General features: G+C 40.1%; 1 protein-coding gene across 1 annotated transcript; it reads left to right on the top strand.

The window, feature by feature from the left end:
- Positions 1-263: 263 nt before the first annotated feature.
- On the top strand, positions 264-20,057 carry IFT57 (intraflagellar transport 57). The gene is made up of 11 exons (XM_086463553.1): positions 264-469; positions 2,819-2,981; positions 4,396-4,514; positions 5,477-5,567; positions 9,843-9,911; positions 10,463-10,585; positions 14,914-14,985; positions 15,600-15,731; positions 16,664-16,726; positions 18,586-18,652; positions 19,879-20,057. Exons 1-11 carry the CDS (start codon positions 264-266, stop codon positions 20,055-20,057), a joined length of 1,284 nt encoding a protein of 427 aa, XP_086319679.1.
- Positions 20,058-20,844: the final 787 nt, after the last annotated feature.

Here is a 20,844-nt window from a genome sequence, read left to right on the forward strand (position 1 = left end):
ACTAAGGGCGCCATCTTCCCTGCCCCCCCGCCGGGCCTTCCCCTCTCCGTTTCGTAAGGAGAGCAGGGGTGAGATGGTCCCTGTCGCTGTCACGCCGCTGTGAAACGGTGATTGGATGTTAACACGGGCATGCCTCGTCGCCATTGGCTTCTCGCACCCCGGGAGCGTGTGATTGGAGCAGGAGGTGGGGTTCGAGGCAGAGGCAGGCGGGGATTGGTAGGGTTTGTTGCCTTGGTTACGAGCAGCGGCGGCGGGGCTCCAAGATGGCAGAGGAGGCCGCGGGTGGCGGCGGGGTTCGGCGCGGGGCGGCGATGGGGGAGCGGGACGAGGAGGGGGTGGCAGCTGGGGAGCGGGGCCCGGGCGCGGCCTATCACGTGTTCGTGCTGATGGAGGACTTGCTGGACAAGCTGAAGCTGCTGAGCTACGAGGAGGAGGCGCTGCGGCGCCACAACATGCGGCCGCTCTCCAGGTGCTCCTTGCCCGCTCCGCCGGGCGGCTGGCGGCGGCGGCGGCGGCAGGGCCCGGAGGCGCGGAAGGCCCCGGGGAGGGTGGCGGCAGCGGCTGGAGGGCGTTCTCGTGGCTGCTGGCGGGAGGCCGGCCGGGGCCGGGGGCTCGAGCCAGGAAGCTCCAGGCGTGGGGGGGCCGGAGCAGCCGGGTCTGGAGCGGGCGGCGTCGGGTGGGTGCCGGGGTGTGGGCGTCTGGGTGCGAACCCCCGGAGCGAGCAGGGAGAAATCCCAGCGGGCGGTTATGGGGACTAGAGAAGGAAGGCTGGCTTTCGGGTGACGAGATGCCTGGGTCAAGTAAAAACTAGTCAACTCACAGCTTCACGTCTGACTGAAGCTTAAAAAACGAGAGGTGCCCCTAAAGGCTGAGGTGTGATAAGGAAATAGTCACTTGACCTTCCCTGCCCCTGGTACATGAGTTTCAATATTTGCACGCTGGTGTATCTGTGCCAAAAATAATTCTGCCCTATGTATTCAGGGTAAGTGTATGTAAGTGGGGGGTGTGTATTTGTAAGGGGGATTGGACCTGTTGCTTTTAAGTCTGGTTTTTCATCTCTAATACGTACTTGTTTCATATGTAACAAACTTTTTTTTTTAATTATGGTGGGAGACAGGGAACCTGGGAAACGGGACTGATGTGCTCCCAACATCCCCCTTCCCAAATAACTTTCAAATCCATCTGTCAGTTTCAACCAGGCTCCACAGCAGCAAGTCACACAGTTAAGCTTTCTATAAACAACAGTTTGGTAGGGGGGGAAAAAAAGTAGTTCAAATGATTCACTTCTTGGGACAGAGGGCTGAGGATGAGTGCAGTGGCTCTGAGCTGGTTTTAGCTTATATCCATATATATATTTGGAGCAATTAAGCAAACCTTTGTCCACCTTAGCAAGCAGCCGTGACTGTAAAGAGAAGCGTTTGATTCCGAGTATGCAGTGTGGACATGACTTATATGGGGGACTACCTGTGGTCTGACTTTACGGACTGAATCCTTGTTAAGACCACATCTTTCAATTTAGTGTGATCCAAAATAGATCCAATTTGTGTACCTTATTCTCTAAAGCACCCCAAAGCACAGTAGGCAAGGGTAGGTGGAAGGATCGCTTCAAAAACATGCTCCCGATCTAAGCTTGTGCACTGATTGAGGTACACCAGCCTCTTGCCACTCTTGAGGAATATGGGAAGGGGAAGAGGTTGAGGAACATTGCAGCAAGAGGAACTGGATGTATTGCTGTTGTCAGATGTTAAGAAGGGAACAGGAGGTGAGGTTACTGTGCTGTAATGGCATGGATGAGGACAACATGTAGAAAGAGGACACATTTCTTTGGGCAATGAGGCTTAAGTAAATTAGTTCCCTGCCCTTTGAGGAATTCATTCAAGTTTTCATGTGCTCACTTGATGCGGAATTTGTTTGTTTATAAAGGGGCATAATCATATACCGAAATACAGATACCTTCGTGCTATTTGGCCAAACTCCCTTTAATGGAGAGCAATACACACTTCTAAAGCATTTTTCAGTGTGTTCTAAAGTAGATAAAAGATGAGACAAATCCACCCTGGCTTCTACTATCATGGGTATAAAGCTTTAGCAATGGATCATTTTATTTTTGTTTTTGAAGTGGGCTGTTTGCTGTGTGATGTTGACAGTAGTTATCAATCACTTTTGCTAATCTATTCAGAAGATGTTTTTCAAATTTGGATTGTCTTGCACTGTAAATCACTTGCCCTGTGAAAAATGTCTGAGATTTATCAAAATCTTAGCTCATTTATGGCTTATGAGTTATTGGTGATTGCAGATCTTTGACTTTGATTCTTTTGAGCTTTTAAGTATTTTACGCTATGCAAGGAACATTTTGAATGAATCCATTGCATAGGCTCTTAATTAGTCAGTGGTGGTATTTTATGAAGTGATGGGGTGAATTCTGCATCCCAAAAATTAAATGGGAACAGAATTGAGCGCGTCATGATTTGAGACTGCTCACATAAATAAAGAGGAGTAACTTGGTTTTATGCGGAAATGTTCATTTGGTGGTGTTTAACTGAAGCTGTATAACCCTGCTGGCAGGAGAGAGGAGTACCCAGTTTCCATTTGAGTCCTTGATTAATAGCTTACTCAAAGCAGGAAACAGATGAGCTGCATGTAGAAAACTTGGTCTGCTGTGGTTATCTGTGAAACTAGCCATCCTGAATTTAGTTCAGATGGATGACTCGTTGAGAAAGTCAGTTAAAGAAACTACTTTCTAGCCTCTGCTGGCCTATAACGCTGTAAGAGCTTCAGGAGCTCAAAATATTCACTGTTTTTTCCCCTTTTTACACAGGCACTACTTTGCACTGCCCACTAATCCTGGTGAGCAGTTCTTTATGTTTTTCATGCTTGCCGCTTGGCTGATCACTAAAGCAGGACATCCCTTCGAGCAGCCACAAGAATATGATGACCCCAATGCAGTAATATCAAATGTGCTCTCAGAATTGCGATCATTTGTAAGTGTTGAACATGCTGTTTTTCCAAGTGTATTTCAAGCACGTGCATCACCTTCAGAAATGACAGTAACGATACACTTCCTCTCCTGTCTGATTATGTTTCCAAGGACTGGACAGACTTTTCCTGTCTATAAGTTTGTACTGTGTTAATTAGGTAATTGGAAGTTACACGGTCTGTACCTACTTGACTGTTTTTTGGCACTGCAAAAATGGTCTTACAATATTATATATCATTCCAATTCGTTTTGTTCCACAATCTGTAAAATGGATTAAATTTGGTTTACTTCTTGTAGTGCCACATACATTGCTCATTTGTAGTAGTATAATTTACTAAGCTGTCGTCTGGAAGGTTTATGCAGTGCTTGGCTCCTGCCAAAATCAATGGTGTAATTGATAGTGAAGGAAGTGGTTTAGAATCACAGAATGTCAGGGGTTGGAAGGGACCTCGAAAGATCATCTAGTCCAACCCCCCTGCCAGAGCAGGACCACTTAGAGTAGGTCACACAGGAACATGTCCAGGCGGGTTTCAAATCTCTTCAGAGAAGGAGACTCCACAGCCTCTCTGGGCAGCCTGTTCCAGTGCTCTGTCACCCTCAGAGTAAAGAAGTTTTTCCTGATGGTAATGTGGAACCTCCCTGTGCTCCAGCTTGCACCCGTTGCCCCTTGTCCTATCCTTGGACATCACCGAGAAGAGCCCGGCTCCGTCCTCCTGACACTTGTCCTTTACGTATTTATAAACATTGATGAGGTCAAAGGATTGTGTTCAATTTTCTTCATTATTGTTGTTAAGGAGTAAAAGGTTGCATAAACTGCCAGGAACTATTGGGATTTTTTTCAATATTAAAAAACCCCCGAAGGTCAGGAGAGTATATCGACTTACAGGAAGTATGATCTTACGGAAGATTATACTGTGGTACAGCTGTGAATGTTGTTAAGAACACTGTTCTCTAAAGGAGTTAAACCATAACAAGCTAAGATATTTATTCTGCAGCACAGTAATAAATAAAAATAAAGGATTTTATAAATAAGATCTGGAACAAACAAGGCAATGTTGAGAAGCTGGTGGTTAAGTCTCAGTAGCTGAGTTTCTCTGTAGCGGTTCTTGCCTTGCCAACATGTCACTTGTGTGCTTGACCATCTAGCTCCCTTGTGGCTTCTGACTCTCCTGCTCCCTACGAATATCCCCTTACCAGGCACTTTAAGCTTTCTACAGTGCATCTGTTCCTTGGGTTCTTCTGTTTTCTCTGCTGTTGCTTGACTGGAGCTGCATAGGGGAAGAATATGAATTAACGTTAGTAATCTTCGTACACAATGTGGACACTTTGGTTTTTGTGTAAAAAATCTTGTTACCTCCCTGAGAGGAAACTCAGATTGATGGGTAGCCATTAGTAAACAGCCTATCTCTTTATTTTAGGGAAGGCCTGTGGATTTTCCTCCCTCAAAATTAAAGGCAGGTTATGGAGAGCAAGTGTGCTATGTTCTTGATTGTTTAGCTGAAGAAGCCTTGAAATACAGTGGCTTTAGCTGGAAAAGGTATAGTACACTTTTAAGCATCCTCCCTTATGCATGTTTTTCCAGCAAACAAATCTTAAGTTGTAATTGCAAAGACAAAACATAGTAATGACTAAAAACATTTTGCTTGATATTTCATGAGATGCAAAATTCAACTAGGCTTGAAGCAGTGGGACCAATTAATTCCTAAGGCAATTTCTTGCAATTTAGTCTATTACCGGCAAGAATGAGTTTGGGCCAATAATAGATTTAGTGAAGTAATATAGATTTGAGTGATGGCCTTTTTTTTTTTTTTTGGTCATTTTCCTATGCATAACTGCTTGTTAATCTGACAGTTGAGTTGAGACATTTAGTGTCCTTTCAGGTCCTATCAATCAATAGCTAAATTCTTGATCTCTGTAATTGGAGGTATGCATGATATGTAATCATGTTACAAGCAGGCTACAGTAACTTTGAGTATTTACTCTGAAGGAAATCTTAGGTGAAATTAAATGACAGATAATTTCAAGTATATGAAAATTTCTTAAAAAGTGTTTTTTATTTCATTCCTTCCCTCTGATGGCTTTTGAAATGGATATAGCGAAGTAATTTCTACCTTGGGAATATTTTACTGTTACTTCTGTTTAGTACACAAATTCCACTGTAGCCTGAAAATAAGTCTGGTTACTTGCACTTGAATTTTAAGAGGTTAGACCAGAAGAGAAAGCAAATCAAAATTTACTCCCCAGATATCTTTGTAGTATGGACATACTTCACTGATTGGCATAATAACTTACTTTTAAGATAGCCCAAGGTAAACAAAGACATTTAAGGCTGAGTGTTAATTTTATTTGTTTAAGTATGTGAGACACTAATCACTGTCTGGTCATATTCCACATCATCCATACTTATCATGAAATGTTCTGTTTGCTTATGAGCAACTTATGGAGGTATATCCAGTTTATTGTGTTTAAAAGCTCTGCTGTTTTTTGAACTAATTTCAGGCCAGCATATCCAATAGAAGAGCTAGAAGAAGAAGAAATAACAGAAGATGATGCAGAATTAACACTTAATAAACTGGAAGAGGATGTTGCGGTAGGTTTACCTGACTGGTTTTGATTATATTAATATTGGTCAACTATGAGGAAATTTTTACTCACTGCTCATTTTGTTTTGGCTTTGTTTAAGAAGTCTTTTCAGTCAGCTGTCAAATTGCCCTTTTCCCCCTGCATCTCCACTCCTGCAGCATCAGCTTTTCTGTAGGGTGTTTTGTTTCCTTTCAGATAAGGTTGTTAACTCTTTGGGACAGAGGCTATGTTCTTATGTGCATTTATAGTTGTCGCGTTAAGAGTAAGGATGTGATGTTTGCCTGTCAGGGTCCTCTCAGGGACTTCCACTGAGGCAGTTCCACAAAGCCACATTGTTAGGGTCAACGTTTGCCCGTCAGAGCTCTGCAAGGGACCTTCACTGAAACAGTTTTGCAAAGTTGCAAATATAGGTGATTTATTAAGGTGACAGATATAACAAGTACGGAATTGCCCTTGAGAAATGCACTTACTGCAATAGTCCTAACACACTACAATAATGCCAGCCAAGTTTTCCCGGGTATTCTTCGCCAGGGGCGAAGGCGCGATTCTTACCAAGAAGGCATCCCTATCTTGGGTGGAGGAAGAGGAGCACAGCCTGTCAACCATCTCTTCTAGATCTTCAGTCTCTTTCTCCCAATTTTTACCCCATATTCTCCTCTTTTTGTTCTCTAATTCTTTGTTTCCCCTCCCATGGGTTACATATAGCATGATTTAGGTGGAGAGTTGAGTGACATAGTCCTATATGTACAGCATGGTCTCTGTAATTCTCATTAACATAAGCAGGGGTGTTAACTAATATTAATTGTCTAGATAGTTAAGCAAAGGTTTTGCTCCAGGGCATCATAGCCTTCAAAGCTGTTGATGTGTCATTAGGGCCACAAAGATGATCAGGGGGCTGGAGCACCTCCCCTATGAGGACAGGCTGAGAGAGTTGGAGTTGTTCAGCCTGGAGAGGAGAAGGCTCCAGGGAGACCTTATTGTGGCCTTCCAGTGCTTAAAGGGGGCATGTAAGAAAGATGGGGGCAATCATTTTAGCAGGGCCTGTTGCGATGGGACAAGGCATAATGGTTTTAAACTAAAGGAGGGTAGATTTAGACTAGATATATAAAGAAGAAGTTTTTTATGACAAGGGTGGTGAAACACTGGAACAGGTTTCCCAGAGAGGTGGTAGAAGCCCCATCCCTGGAAACATTCAAGGTCAGGTTGGACGGGGCTCTGGGCAACCTGATCTGGCTAAAGGTGTCCCTGCAGAGGGGTTGGACTAAGTGACCTCTAATGGTCCCTTCCAACCCAAACTATTCGATGATTCTGTGTTAAATGAAACTTCAATCCCTGTTTACAGAATTGGCTAATATTTGGTTAAAATTTGCCCAGCGCTTAATCAATAGAGTCCTCACTATTGTAACTCGTATTTCACTGCAAACAGGGAACAGTAACACTGGTACTTAGTTGGTCTGAAGATTTGAGAACAGAGTAGACAGAAAAGGACTCTAAACAAAACATTTGTTTAAAACCACCAACAAGGACCTAAGTAAAGGTTGCAGAATTGTTTCTGTAGACAGAGGTCATGGCAGCTCATCGCCATGTATTCCATGAATGGAATGGTGATATCCCATCATCCATTCTGACTGCAGAATAAGTCTTTCTGTGTGCTTTGAAATAACGTTTTACCAACAAGATGGCAATGTTTGAGGATCGACTGTTTTATTTATTCCTGCTTTTTAACTATAATAATTACAGTGAAGTTGTCATGTCTGTGAAACAGCCTATGAAATACACCTGTAAGTTCAAATATGCTTTTAGGACTTACTGATGGATGGATGTTGAACAGAAGTTGTTTTTTCCTGGTTGACTTTCTCAGAAGATTACTTTTATGAGAGTTGGAGTCTTTGTAAACTGGTAGCATAATGTGGTCACAAGACATTGTCATTTTCACAGGACTGGGTTAGTTTCCTCAGAGTAAGTCTTTTTACTGCTGACTTAACAAAGGTTTTTTCTGGAGAAGGAAGTTAGCTGAAGACAATTAAAGTGAAAATTACAAAAAGTTAGTTTCACATATGATTTCTTCAAAAGCTTATGATTCTGTGCAAAAATAAACGTAGATCAAAACCAAAATATTGAAAGCTATGAGCCTGGAAGTGGTCAATTGCTCTGCTAGTAAGTTATTTGTGAAGAAAACAATTTTCTGGAGTGTTAAGGCCCAGCAATACTGGATAGAGAATGCCACAACTGTCCCATTTTTGTGTTCATATTTTTCTGGTGCTTGGGAAAAATTAAAGGTCATAAAAGTTGGGAATAGAGTGCCGGTAATGCTATGTGGTTTTGATTATAGTCCAAATTTATATGCCACAACAATGTACCAGTTGAAGAGTGTTTCTCTTCTTCCTTTTCTCTCTTAAGTATTGCATTATTTTTCTCATTTTTGTTACCCAAGAAAATCCTAAACTTCTATTCTTAAACTTCATACAATATGCAAATATTGTGATCTGGATGTCTGGTTGCATTTTTGCTTTGAGGTCTCCACAGAAAAAGTTTTCAGTAATTCTGAGAAGAATAAGAGGCATTCTGTATTGCATGTTTGACCAGCCTCAGAAATGTAATCTGTTGGCTAAAAGCTTTAAATATGAAAACAGTCTGCTCTTTTCTGTGTCTTGTTAAGGTCTGAGCTGTTTAAGTTGGGAAGTGGGGACGAAACAGTTAACTAAAGCACAGTTGAAACCCTTCAAAGCACCTCTGGATTTGCTCTCAGGTAGTATCTTAGGCCATGATTCTCACAACTAACATGTTCTGTTAGCTCTTCTGAGTTTGTGTGTTAGTAAAACCATTGAGCTAGGTTTGTACCAAGTGGATAATCACTTTTTAGAGCCCCTAATTGTTCTACATGGATTAATTATATATCAATGTATTTTTTTTTTTTACCCCGTTCATTGTTGCTGCCAATATATTGATATGTCCTGGATGTATTAGCCGCATCAATAATTGGATTTAGCAGCATTTCCAGTAGTTAAATGGTCTTGATGAGGTTCATTGATTGTTCTTCTGGTTTTGATTCTTCTGAATAAAATTGATGATGCTGAAAGAGACAAGCCTATGTAAATCATAGGGAACTGAGCAGCCCGTATTAGGTAGCCAACAGTAGCCGGCAAGGCTGGGTGTCCAAGGAAATCTGCACAGTTTGGTTTCTCAGTTCTGATAACTGCTCTTGGTGTTGTTGTGGTGGTGGTGTTATGGTAGTGTTGTAATATGTTCTTCTAAGTGCTGCACAAATATATATAGCCCATTTAGCAAAAGATAGTCCCCATCTAGTCACCATTAATTTCTTGCAAGTATTTGGGGACTAGAGGCCAAACATGCCAGAAGAAAATAAAAAGTGGTCTCTGTTAGTTACAAACTAGGTAAGGTAGAGGAATAAGCTCCCAGGTTCTCACTAACTGAATCTTGAGGGGTTCTACACTAAGACCTGTGTAATTGCAGCTTTTCTGATTTGTCTAGAAAGGAGGTGGATGGTGAAATTTGACTTTGGTGGAAAAGATGGCTAACAGAAGAGCCACAGAAGGACAAGGTGTATAAGGGTGAAGTGTATGAGTGGTGAAATGTCAGGTGAAATTCAGTGTCGATAAATGGAGGGTAATGCATAGAAAAAGCATCTTTGTCTTTACTTATGCAGTGATGGGCTTTGAGCTGATCATGGTGGCTGAGGAATGGAATTTTGAGACTGTAACAGAGAATTTATAAAGTTGTCAGTTCAGTGTGTTGTGTCATGGGCAAGAAAACAAATCAGTTCCCTCAGTTTGAATTGTAGCATACTGCACACTTAAAACGTGGCGTCATTCTGCAACTCCAAATACGTAGTGCAAACAACATCTTGAAAACTATGTTCAGGTCTGGTTGTGGTTTGGGTTTTGGTTTGGTTTTATTTTTAAAGCAAAGCTTTGGGAAACACAAAGGAAATTACAGTTACTATACAACTATTGAGAATGGCCCATTTGATGTGAGAGGGCTTACGTTTTGGGGTTTTTTTTGGTTGGTTGGTTTAGTTTTTAGATGCTCTGGCACCTGGAGGGATATATGCAGTAACTTTCATCTTTCAGCTTGTCCCAGATACTGTGTCTCCTCATAAGATTTTAAGTAAATGCAAGCTCCATTATCATAAACTCTCCATATCTTGTTTTGTTCAGAAATACAGAATTTAATACTCCTTGTCCTGTGCTCCTGCAAAATAAAATTATGGATAAAGATTGTGCAATACTTACTAAAGTCTTACTTTGCAACTTTCTTTAAGGAAGAAGAGTCAGACAATGAAGAAAATTTTATTGACCTGAATGTTCTAAAGGCACAAACGTACAGATCGGTAAGTTGTTACCCATCAGTCCTTTCCTGAGATATTTTTACATCTGTAGCAACAACTTATTTCTGTTGGATTTAAGTCTGAAAATACTTGTATAGTCTAAACTTTAAAAAACATTCCAACTGAAATGAATCAGCTTATTTTAAAAGAAAAATGTGCAGCCAGTTTCTAAACTGATACCAGTGCAAGGTTGCTTGAAACATTTGCAAGAAATTTTTGCAGAGACTTTTAGGGAAACATGGTATTAGTTTCTTTAATATATTTTAATTGCACCCCTCCCCCCAGTTTCTGGAATGTATTATAATTTCTTATTATATACATTTCATTCTTTTCAAATTCAAATATGATGAGAAGATATATATTTTTTAATTCCTAATCTTTATGAATTCAAAGAAAGCCATTAAAGAAATCTGTTACATCTGTAGTCTAGATCATTCTGGATGTATGTATTTTTCTGAATATGAACACTGTAGGCCATTGTAACATGATTCCTAACAGTTCTCACTGTGCATAACGATGATATTTTGTATATAAACTCTGTGATTTCTATACAGGACATGAGTGACACTGCAAAGCAGGAAGAGATTTTACAGTCCACGACAGATGCAGTGGAGTGGAATCTGGAAGTGGAACGTGTGCTTCCGCAGCTGAAAGTTACAGTCAGGACTGACAATAAGGTATGCGAGAATGGATTTGTATGTGTACACGTGGTGATTCAGGTGTGATTTTTCAATCAATGTCGTTTACTTTCCATTTGCATTTTTTTCTTTTGTCATGCCAAGAATTGTGAACAACAGGCTCTTCAGCGCTATCTTGTCCGAACCTTTGTCACTTACTTTGACTTTAGAAGCAATAACTTTCAGTGGGGTTTTTTTTCCAATATAATATAAGAATAATTTTTTTCTGCTACTTACAGGGCACCTTATTTCCATATATTTATTTCCATATATTTATTCAGTGGAAACTTCTTAAATAGTTAAACATTTCCAATGTATTCAGACTTCTGAAAAATTATATCCACACTTTAGCAGTTATTAAAACCTCTTCCTGGAAGACAGCTGATGAAATTCTTATCTTTCAGCTGTTCCATTTGTCAACCACGTGAAAGGCTGATTGTATGGAATTCATCTTGCTGAACTTTACATGACAATGAAGTAGATCTGTACCTCTGATCTAGTCATCATGGGCTCTCCTTATGTTTAGCAAAAAGAAATGGGTACTTTTTCAACTGATTTTATTTACCTATCCAGATAACTACCTCAAGATGAAATTCATCATTTCTTAGAAGTATGTATTTCTCTCCATAATCTATTTCAAGGAGTCTAGAATGGGCAGCTTAGAAGCAGACATCTATCTTTGGCAAGTCCAAACCTAGTACCTGTTCCTGGCGTTGCCATAAGCATTCTTTCTAGGAGCTTGTATAGCACACACAGATCAGTGCAGTATTGAAATTGCTCATTTGTAGTGACCAGCGAGTTGGGGTGTTGGAGCAATCTGCAGCAGTGATACAGAGTTCAAGAAAAGATAATTATCTTGCCAAAAATAGCCTAAGCTCTCAACTGTCTGCTAAATTGCTTGCCTGTCTTAAACTATACTGCATTCTTCTACGTGAAGAATTGCCTAGTTTGAGCCACCTTTCTGTGATCCTTGGCAAGCCCATCTGTTACAGGGAAAGTGATGCTTGATTCTCACAGTAAGAAATTAAAGCTTAATGAAGACATACATGGAAAATTAAAGACACTGTAGGAACGGAGATTTACTAGCTTCCTGTTTAATGCACCTTCTCATGGCCTTAAGGAATATGTCAAAATGAACATGAAAAGAGGATGATTCTTCTAGCTTCTGTGCTTTCATGCTTTCAGAAAGAACTGGAGAGGTGTTTGGCCTTTTGTCATTCTACAAGAAAAGCATCGTATTCTGTTTCCTCAGCTGTGCACGTAAACATAGTGCCAGGAGAGGGTTAATGGTTTAATCAATTACATGAGAAACTAGAACTTATAGAACTTATTTGTAAAGTCCTGGGCAGGGGTTGGCGGGGGAGGGGGGGGGGGGGGGGGGGTGGGGGTGTGGAGCGGGGATGGTTTGTGTGTTTGTTGTTGTTTTTGTTTAAACTCCAAAATTTGGCAAATTGAACAATTGTCATCAGACCAACAAAAGTTCCCAAGTCTGCTGCAGATGTAAAACCCAACATACACACATTTTCTCTACTAGCCTTTGTTTCATTCTGGAAGAGAATAATGGGGAGCAGCACAATCACAGACGGGGGGTGAACCTCATGAGCTGAACAGCTGTTGCAGATGCTCGCTTGGCTGTGCTCTTCTGAGGTAGCGAGACAGAAGCACCAGTCCTTTGGTAGTTACGTGCATGTCTTATGCAGGGGGATAGCCTCACTTCAAATCAGTGGAACTACCTGTGATTGAAGGATGGCACGTGTTTAAGTCTGCAGGCATTTTTACACCAGGATTTGTTTTGTACCGGTACATTGTAAGTGGCTGTATCCTCCAGGAGCTCCAGAGTTGGGAATTCCTTTTCTTCAGGCTTTACAGCCCAACCCTGTGTGCCTGGGGACCCATGGGTCCCCATCCCAGATGGATGGATGCAGCTGCTCTTTCTTTCCTGTTTGCAGGTTCAACCAGTAGTGAAGTTAAGCACGTATCACACAGACACACAAAGGACCCTGCAATGGCCAGCTACACAAAGGGCGATAAACAAGGCCCTGTCTTCAACAGCACTTGTAGGACTCCCATAAAATATAAATATAGACAGCTAGACCTTCCTTTTCTTCAGCTAACTAAGACTGAAGTTCAGTGGAAGCACACAACCCCTTCTGTCTAGATGCACATGTACATTTGTGGATCCCTCTACTATCAGCACATGGTCTTTCTGTCTGTGTGATCCCCCTGCCTGGATCCCGGGCACTCTTAACTGTTTCCCTGCTCTTCTCTTTGCTGGCTAGTCCAGCTTGATGCTTGCTAGCAAACACGCAAACACTCATGTACTTGTCTTAAGGGCGCCCTACATTTGTGGGTCCCCCTGAATACTAGCATATACCCTCTGCCTGCCTCACACCCCGGCCTGGATCTAGGGCCTGCTACTTGACAGCTAGTTCAGTTTTAAGTATGCTATTGAATTTTACATGTGCAGAGCAGGTTTAGGGAAGATGCAAGCGCTTGCCTACTGCTGGCACTGAGCCCGTCACTTGCTTTACTCACGTCGGTCCTTCCCAGTAGCTGGATTTTGGGATACACGCTGGTCCTACCTTGGGGGCTGGACCCTCACCTGCTCCTGTGGCTGGCACTGAGACCCCCACTCTCTCCGTCTGCAGACATCACAGGCCTGGGACACCTGCAGCCGTGGTCTGATTCCAGTTGCTGGCCCCATATCCCCTCTCACCAGCAGCTGGCACTTAGTTCTTGCAGCCCTCATACATGCGTGGGATAGCGCGTGACATTGCACAGAAAGATAATTAAAAAAGAATTTAATAAGAAGACAGGACAGACTGCAGTGATCAGGCACGGGGCTCAGTCAGACAAGTGGATTGACAGGCAACAGTCTATATATGACCAATCCCTCTTATACCACTCTCTGTTCCCCTCTTTGCTCCTCCCCTGCATGCTGCTGCATCAGTTTGCGTAGTTGCACCAGCTTTCCTCACAAACATCCAGAACCCCCGGATTTTCGTTCTTACCAGTTCACCTTCTTTGAAGTGATGCTTATAGCTTCTTGATAGCCCATCAGTTAGTGTGACTGATGAGCTTTGTTTCTTGTCCTTGTCTCCCTTCCTGTTTGTCTGACAAGTCTGTGTCTCCGTAGGTTTTATTTTTTCCCTCCCCCTTTTCTTTATCATCCCATTTTGATAAGGTCCTTGATCAGATAATTGTACTGATGCAAACGGTCTCACACTCCACATGCCCTTACCCGTTAGCGTAACTGGCCAGGTTTGTTTCTTGTTACTGCCTCCATGACTGTTTGTCAGTCAAGTTTGTGCTTCTCTGTTTTGCTTAGCATCCTTTTTGGCAAGGGTTCTTGATCAGATAATCTTACTGAAGCAAACGCAGTCATCTATCGCATATCCTTACAGTACCTGTTTTACAAGAAAGTCTCCTAAGGTTTGATTTATTAATATAACTTTTTTTTAACACCTAGAGTAGTAGAGTGTCAAAAGCTTAAAAACCTTAAAAATATTTTTTAGCATGTTCAGAAACACAATACTGAAATAGCAGTAATTCTGCAGTGCTGCTACTTGGCTCCATTTTGAACTCATAGTCTGTCTGCAGCTGTGCTTTGGGTCTGGGAGGTGTAAAAAGGTTGCATTGATAAGGAAAAATTGGTGATAAAGCTTGGGAACTGGAATTGATTGGGAAGTAAAAGATGCCTACCTGTCAAGTTAAAACAGCACCTTTTCTCATCCCCTGTCCCTGAGTCCATGTATGTTTTCCCTCATCCCTGAGTCCATATATGTGTGACCTAAAGGCTGCAAATAACTTTCCCCCTTCTAATTTTGTCCCACTGTCAAGTTTAGGTATTTCTGCCTCTTTCATTTCTTTCCTTTCTTCTCCTGATAATAGTAAGGGCTAAGTAGAATGGGAAAATCTGCAAGTCTGGAACTGGTAGGTGTTGGGCATTTGAAGCACTCATTTTGTCTAAGAATAAGCTGAGCTAGTGCAGCTGTAATCAATATTTTCCGTATTTGTGCCCAGAGTGTTTTCTGGCAGAAACAGTTCCACGAAGATCAAACAGACTCTAAAAAGCATAGCTACTGTGGTATCAGTGAGCATGTCAGTGTTTGGGTATGGATGTGAGTGTCGCATGTGACATTTAGGAGATTTATAAATTGTGTCACATTGAGCAAGTGCCTCTGGATATGAACATGCAGTGGCAGAACGATACATGGTAATAGTATAAAAGAGACCCAACCCTGCCTTGTATACCTGCTTTTGTTTAGTAGCCAGAGACAGATAAAAGTTGTACTTACCTATGTTTTACTTTGTGGCATCTTTTTTAGGATTGGAGGATTCACGTAGATCAAATGCATCAGCATAAGGATGGAATTGAATCTTCTTTGAAAGAAACTAGGGTATGTCTTGTATGCGCAGGATATTTCACTGATTTGTCATTGGTTTTATTTTCTCATTTATTTGAAATACATTAAGAACTAAATTGATGATTTTTTTCCCCTTCATTTTATTTGTGTTAATGCTGTAAAACTAAAAAGGGAAACATACGATAATGATGATTAGGGACAGTGGGACTGGCAAATTATCTTGTGGGGGAAAGAGTTGTATATGTGAGGATTAACAGGGATATTAGGGGTTCATAAAACGTATGCGTTACCATAAGCATATCCTGACTATAGAGGGCAAAATAGAATAATACAGTTTGAAAATAAGTGCTGAAAAAAAACCCCAAAATACTGTCAAATACTGTTGTTAGAGTAACCTGCTGCCACTGACATTTGTAATTAATTGAGGGAGGGAGAGTGATGGAAGCAGTAAAGCTTGAAAAATGTGTTTTGGAGATGGGCAAACCAGAACACATTAGGAATAACTTTTTGTTGGCGAAACACAGTATTTCTGTACTATTTTTCTCTCTCACATGTAGGCTTCCATATCCTTTCTTAATCACAGCATCATTTTAATACTCTTTGTGTACTATCTGTATGCTGTCAACCCACAGAATATGATTTCCTAGGGTTACCTTGACAAACTCCATAATGAAATCAGCAGAACATTGGAAAAGATCAATAGCAGGGAAAAGTACATCAACAATCAGCTGGAGCACTTGGTTCAAGAGTACCGTTCCGCACAAGCCTTGCTGAGTGAGGTAATGCACTGATCTTTTGTTATTGCCTTCTCTAGTATTAACTTGCTGTTAAGTGCGGGTGAAGGCAAAGAAGGCTTGGAGGAGTTATCTGTGAATTCTGCTGTTGGATGTAAAGCGGGGAAAATGTTGATTGGCTGTCAAATTATACAGTTTTTAAGCTAAACTAGCAATTTTTATTCAACTATTCTACAGGGGAAAGTAAATGTTTTTTGCCTGAATATTATGTAAATCTGTTGCCAATCTTGAGCAGCTAGTAAATTGCTAGTTCTGCTTTCCCTGTGAAGTTCACACATCTGTGGTGAGTGGAAAAACTACAGTCTGAGTTCAGCACTCATCTCTTATATTGATTACTTGTGCTAACGTGCACAAAGCAGTCTTGATTACTTCTTCATTTAGTTTTTATGCCAATAGAGCACTGTTTGAGAAGTTTTTTGATCCCCTAGTTAGGAGGCTTGTAAAAGCTGCTGTTTGGCTAGCCCTCCTCCTGTTTGTGGGCATGACATTAAAATAAGACTAACAGGATTTGACCTCTCCGCATTCTGTTTACTTTACTATTAAATTTTAAGAAACTTGAATATAGTAATTTACTGTTGACGAAGAAATATTCTGGGTTTCAGGATTCAATTCTGGCTGCATTCTGGCAAATTACGTTTGTTTCCTCATGTAAATGATTAGGAAACATACTTCTTACTGTGTATGTAATAGCCCTAATACAATTTTTAAAACTGCCTTAAATTCTTGAATGATAGTCATTACAGGGGCTGGTGTTTCAAGCCTGTCCTTATATGTGTAGCACTGTAAACGTCATTGGGATTTTGTGGGAGAGTTTCTGGAACTGGGACGTGTGAGAGCAAGTTTTGGTGTTCTCTCTGAGCCATCTGCACACGTCCCTTCAGCTTTGTCGTTACAGCAAAAAACATGTTTCTTTCCAGGCTAAAGAGAAGTACCAGGAGGGAAGTGGAGGAGTAACTGAAAGGATTAGAGTGCTTTCTGAGGTAAAACACATCTTCACATAATTTCTTTTGTTTATTTTAAAGCAAGCTTGAGAGAGTTGGCATTTAGTGTCTGCAGTTTTATGAACCCAGTGCTTTCTGGGTTAAAGATTAATGTTTGTTTAGTGGAGGCGATCTAGTCCAGTCCCTAAACATTAGACCCAGGCTGCCATTGATTTTTAACTTCTGAATTTGGGCAAACTATTGTGAGTTTTTAATTTCCCCAGTTTGTAAAAGAGGTTAAATGTTCTGTGTTTTATAAGCTGTCTCCTAGAATTCTTGGGGAGCAATCAAGTGATATCCATAAGTTCTGAAGAGGAAAAGCTTAACTCTGATTTTTAGTTAAAATTAATGATTTGAAAATTTTCATCTTCCAAGCACTTAAAAGCAATATTCGAGTAAATAGTAACTTTTCCATACCAGTCAAATTATCTTAATGCCTAAAACTGGTTTTTGTTGGGTTTTTTATTTGTTGGGTTTTCTTTAAAAAAATCAGTGCTCTAACCAATTTAAAGAAAAATCCACAAGCTCCTAGCTGCCTCAACATTCTGAGTGTTTGATAGCATTTCATTTAGAATTACTGGCTGATTTCCAAATTTTTCAACCTTTTCTCCAATTCAGAATTTTTTTTTTTTTTTTACAACTCTGTTGTTTGGGTTTGAAAAACCCACTTTATGTATTAGATGATAGTGTCTGGAATAGTTACATAAAATAGATGACACCATAAGAATGTCCTGGAAATTGTAAAACAAGTTTGAGACTTTTTGAATAGGGTAGAATAGTTCAGTTGGAAGGGACCAGAACTATCATCTAGTCCAACTGCAATAGGTAATAAACACAGCAGTTTAACAAGGGTTTTCTAGGACGGATTTCAGAGTGCATGGATTCTGCAGAACTAGAGCTTCTTTCTGTTTCACTCTCAAGGAAGCAAGTTTTAAAAAGAGAGTACTTTACGATGACTTCAGATTTATAATGCTTTTGTGCTTTGGAAATTATTGGCTGATTAGTAATGATGAATATGCTACTAGCTGGCAGCCTTTGAACTACGTAGATGCAGTCGTGCTTATATGAGATAGAGCAGACACGCTGGATATTACTAACTGATCTTTCAGGCACGCAATCAAATCTCAGCCCACGTGGTGATACCAGTACCACTGTAGGTATGCATTAACAATGCAGCGATGTTTCTTTTTTGTTACTGAAAAGGCTTATTGAAGCCTTAATGAAGGACTGTTTTTATATTATAGACAAAAATACTGAATTATTACCTAGACTGTACCTTAGAATGATGTATTTGCTTTTTCTTCATTATCCACAAAGGCAAACTGGTCAATAGATGGTCAGTGCTGAAATGCACTTATATTCTTCATACATGCGTTTTACGTACCCGTACCTGTGCCAGTGCCAGCAGGCTTAACTGTGCAGCATCTTTTGCTGCAGGGGTGTTTCTCAGGTTTCCACCACCACCTGCTGAAGTCCTGACACTTCCCGAAGGGCAGCTGGCATGGTCATTTGGTGAATCTTCGTCTGCGGGGATATTGGTTGCTATCTTCCATCTGGCATCATACTGCAACACTTACACTGTTGTTTTTTACTGTTTTGGGATGCATGAATTCTCAGTAAAACACTACGCTGTTTGGCCAACTTGTTACTCTTTTTGCTGTAATTTTTACACTAATCTATTAAAAGTTAAATTTTTCTTAATGTTTGAAAACAATTGTTCCTTTGTATGCAACAATTAAGACAGATTAGTTCTTTCTTTTAACTAATGCAGTTATTCACCAGAGAATTTTTTTGTGGGTTTTTTTTTTTTTTAACTTGACATTCATTTAATTTGATTAAGAAAAAAAATCTATTTTAAGATTACAGAAGTATTGGAGAGAGTAAAGCAGGAAACGGAAGAGAAAGGAAGCAGTATGACCGATGGTGGTGAGTATGTTTTTGCCTCAAACCAAACATGCATTTTCTCAGTGACAGGTACACAATTTGTCCTTTATTAAAGCAAAATAAAATAAGACCAGAATGAGCAAGTAATCTAAAATCAATATTAAAATTTTAAAAGGTGTCTCAGAAAATCGAAACTTCTTTGAAAAGACTACGTAAGTCTGCAGAAGGTAGATTCCAAGATTTGCTCCTTTAGTAAATTATTTGTAAAAATCTTTAAAAAAAAAAAAAAAAAAAAAAAGTTGTTTTTGCTTTGATTACTTATCATCTTATGGGAAGAAATTCACACACAGGTTCAAGCCCTTCTACTCTGAAATAGTGGCAATAGCTGTTAGAGTCCCTGACTAAGGCTGGCTGGAGTCAGTGAGAAAATTCATTTTGGTGTTGTGAAGTTTGGACTTCTTTAATATTTAAAACTACGTACCTATTTGAATTAGTTTGTCTCGGACTCAGAATTTGGTGGCTTGAGATTTTTCCTGATAAATAAATGCATTCTGTTGCAAATGTATAATGAGTATGAATGCAGAAATAAATCGATGCATGTTACAGTGGGGCTAAATATGAGCGCTGTAGCCATATTTAACTGTATCCATTAAAGCTAATTTACTTAAGTAGTTGTAAGTAGTGTTGTTTAAGGAAATTTTGTGCACCCTTGCTTCACTGTGAAGGACTCATCTGCCTCACAACACCTATTCTGTATTTATGGCATGTCCAAGGCTCAGGATAAAATCTAGAGCCCAGAATTATAAGGAGCAATACAATCCAGCAGCAGCATCCCTAGGGTGATATTAGTGAGAAGTGAGGGATTAGAAACAAAGTATGGAGCACAAAACATTTTAATAGCTTTTCACAGGTAAGATGACAACCTGATGAAGGTGCCTTCTTTTCTCTACCAAACCCCAAGTCAGGTATCGGGATAAGGCTTTCAGCTGAGCAAAACACATCATTGACAAACCTATCTCAATGTTGATGCACATCTTTATGCAGATCTTAGCTGTCAAGAAGACAGCAAAATTGTCATTGCCTATTTCTATCTTTAAAGTGTCTTGCAAAATAAAAATTATGTATTGGTACAATCAAGCCTTTAGAGTAGAACGCCCTTTTGTTCATTCAACTCTTCAATTTTAGGGAGTGAATTATAGAAAATAATGCTTTTGTGTTAAGTAGCTGACACAGAGTTGCACTGTTTATCTTTTTTTTTTTTTGAACAGCTCCTTTAGTGAAGATTAAACAGGCTTTAACAAAACTGAAGCAAGAAACCATTCAGATGGACATACAAATTGGTGTAATGGAACACACATTACTCCAGTCAAAGCTGAAAGAGAAATCCAATATGACTAGAGATATGCATGCAGCAATGATTCCAGAAGCCACAGTAGGTGCCTATTAAAATTGTTTGGAGTGGCTTGATTTGCACAAAGTACAATTTTCTACCATTTGCTTTTTTGTTAGTTTAGAGGTTTCCTTTGCATTGGGGGAGGGGGGGCATTTTTTCTTTTTTTTTTTTTTTTGTTGGATTATTTTTTTTTTAACAAGATGCTTGTGATGCACTTTTTAAGAAGTAACATGCATGCTTTGGACCCAACATGGAGCCATGTTTAGTTTTGTGCTGTAAAGATTTACTGCAGATCCCTTCCAAATATACTAATAAATTCTTATTAATGAACAAGTCTCTACTTCATTGGAGAATGTTATGTAGCGTGAAAGTCTACAGAATGATACTGACAGCCTGTAATCTTGACATTCTACAGTGCTGAAACAAAATTGCTTGCAAATGATGTGAAAGGAATTTAAAATGTTTTATTGCCACTTACATTCATTTACTGTAAAGTATTTAATTGATGATATTGAAATAACCTTGCACTACCCTTTCTAAATGGCTGGGTCAAAATTGGTATCAGCTGCAAGCAAAAGTAAATTGTTGATTTGAATTGAAGTTTATGAATTAAGTAACGAACTAATGTTTCAATAATACTGGCATGCTCCTAGGGCAGCCCTACACAAATTGGTGAATGGACAACCTCCCTATTCTTCACTGGTTGGGGGGGTGGCGAGGCTTGTTTTGGGGTTTTTTTTTGGAGTGGTCCTTTAGACAGACTAGTATGTATGGTTTTTGTAATTATTTTTATTTTTACTTTCTCTCTAACAGAAGCAATGATAACAAAATCTATGTAAGA

The sequence above is a fragment of the Leptosomus discolor genome, chromosome 1 (assembly GCF_034619465.1).
Source record: "Leptosomus discolor isolate bLepDis1 chromosome 1, bLepDis1.hap2, whole genome shotgun sequence".
In the NCBI taxonomy this organism is placed as follows: Eukaryota; Metazoa; Chordata; class Aves; order Leptosomiformes; family Leptosomidae; genus Leptosomus; species Leptosomus discolor.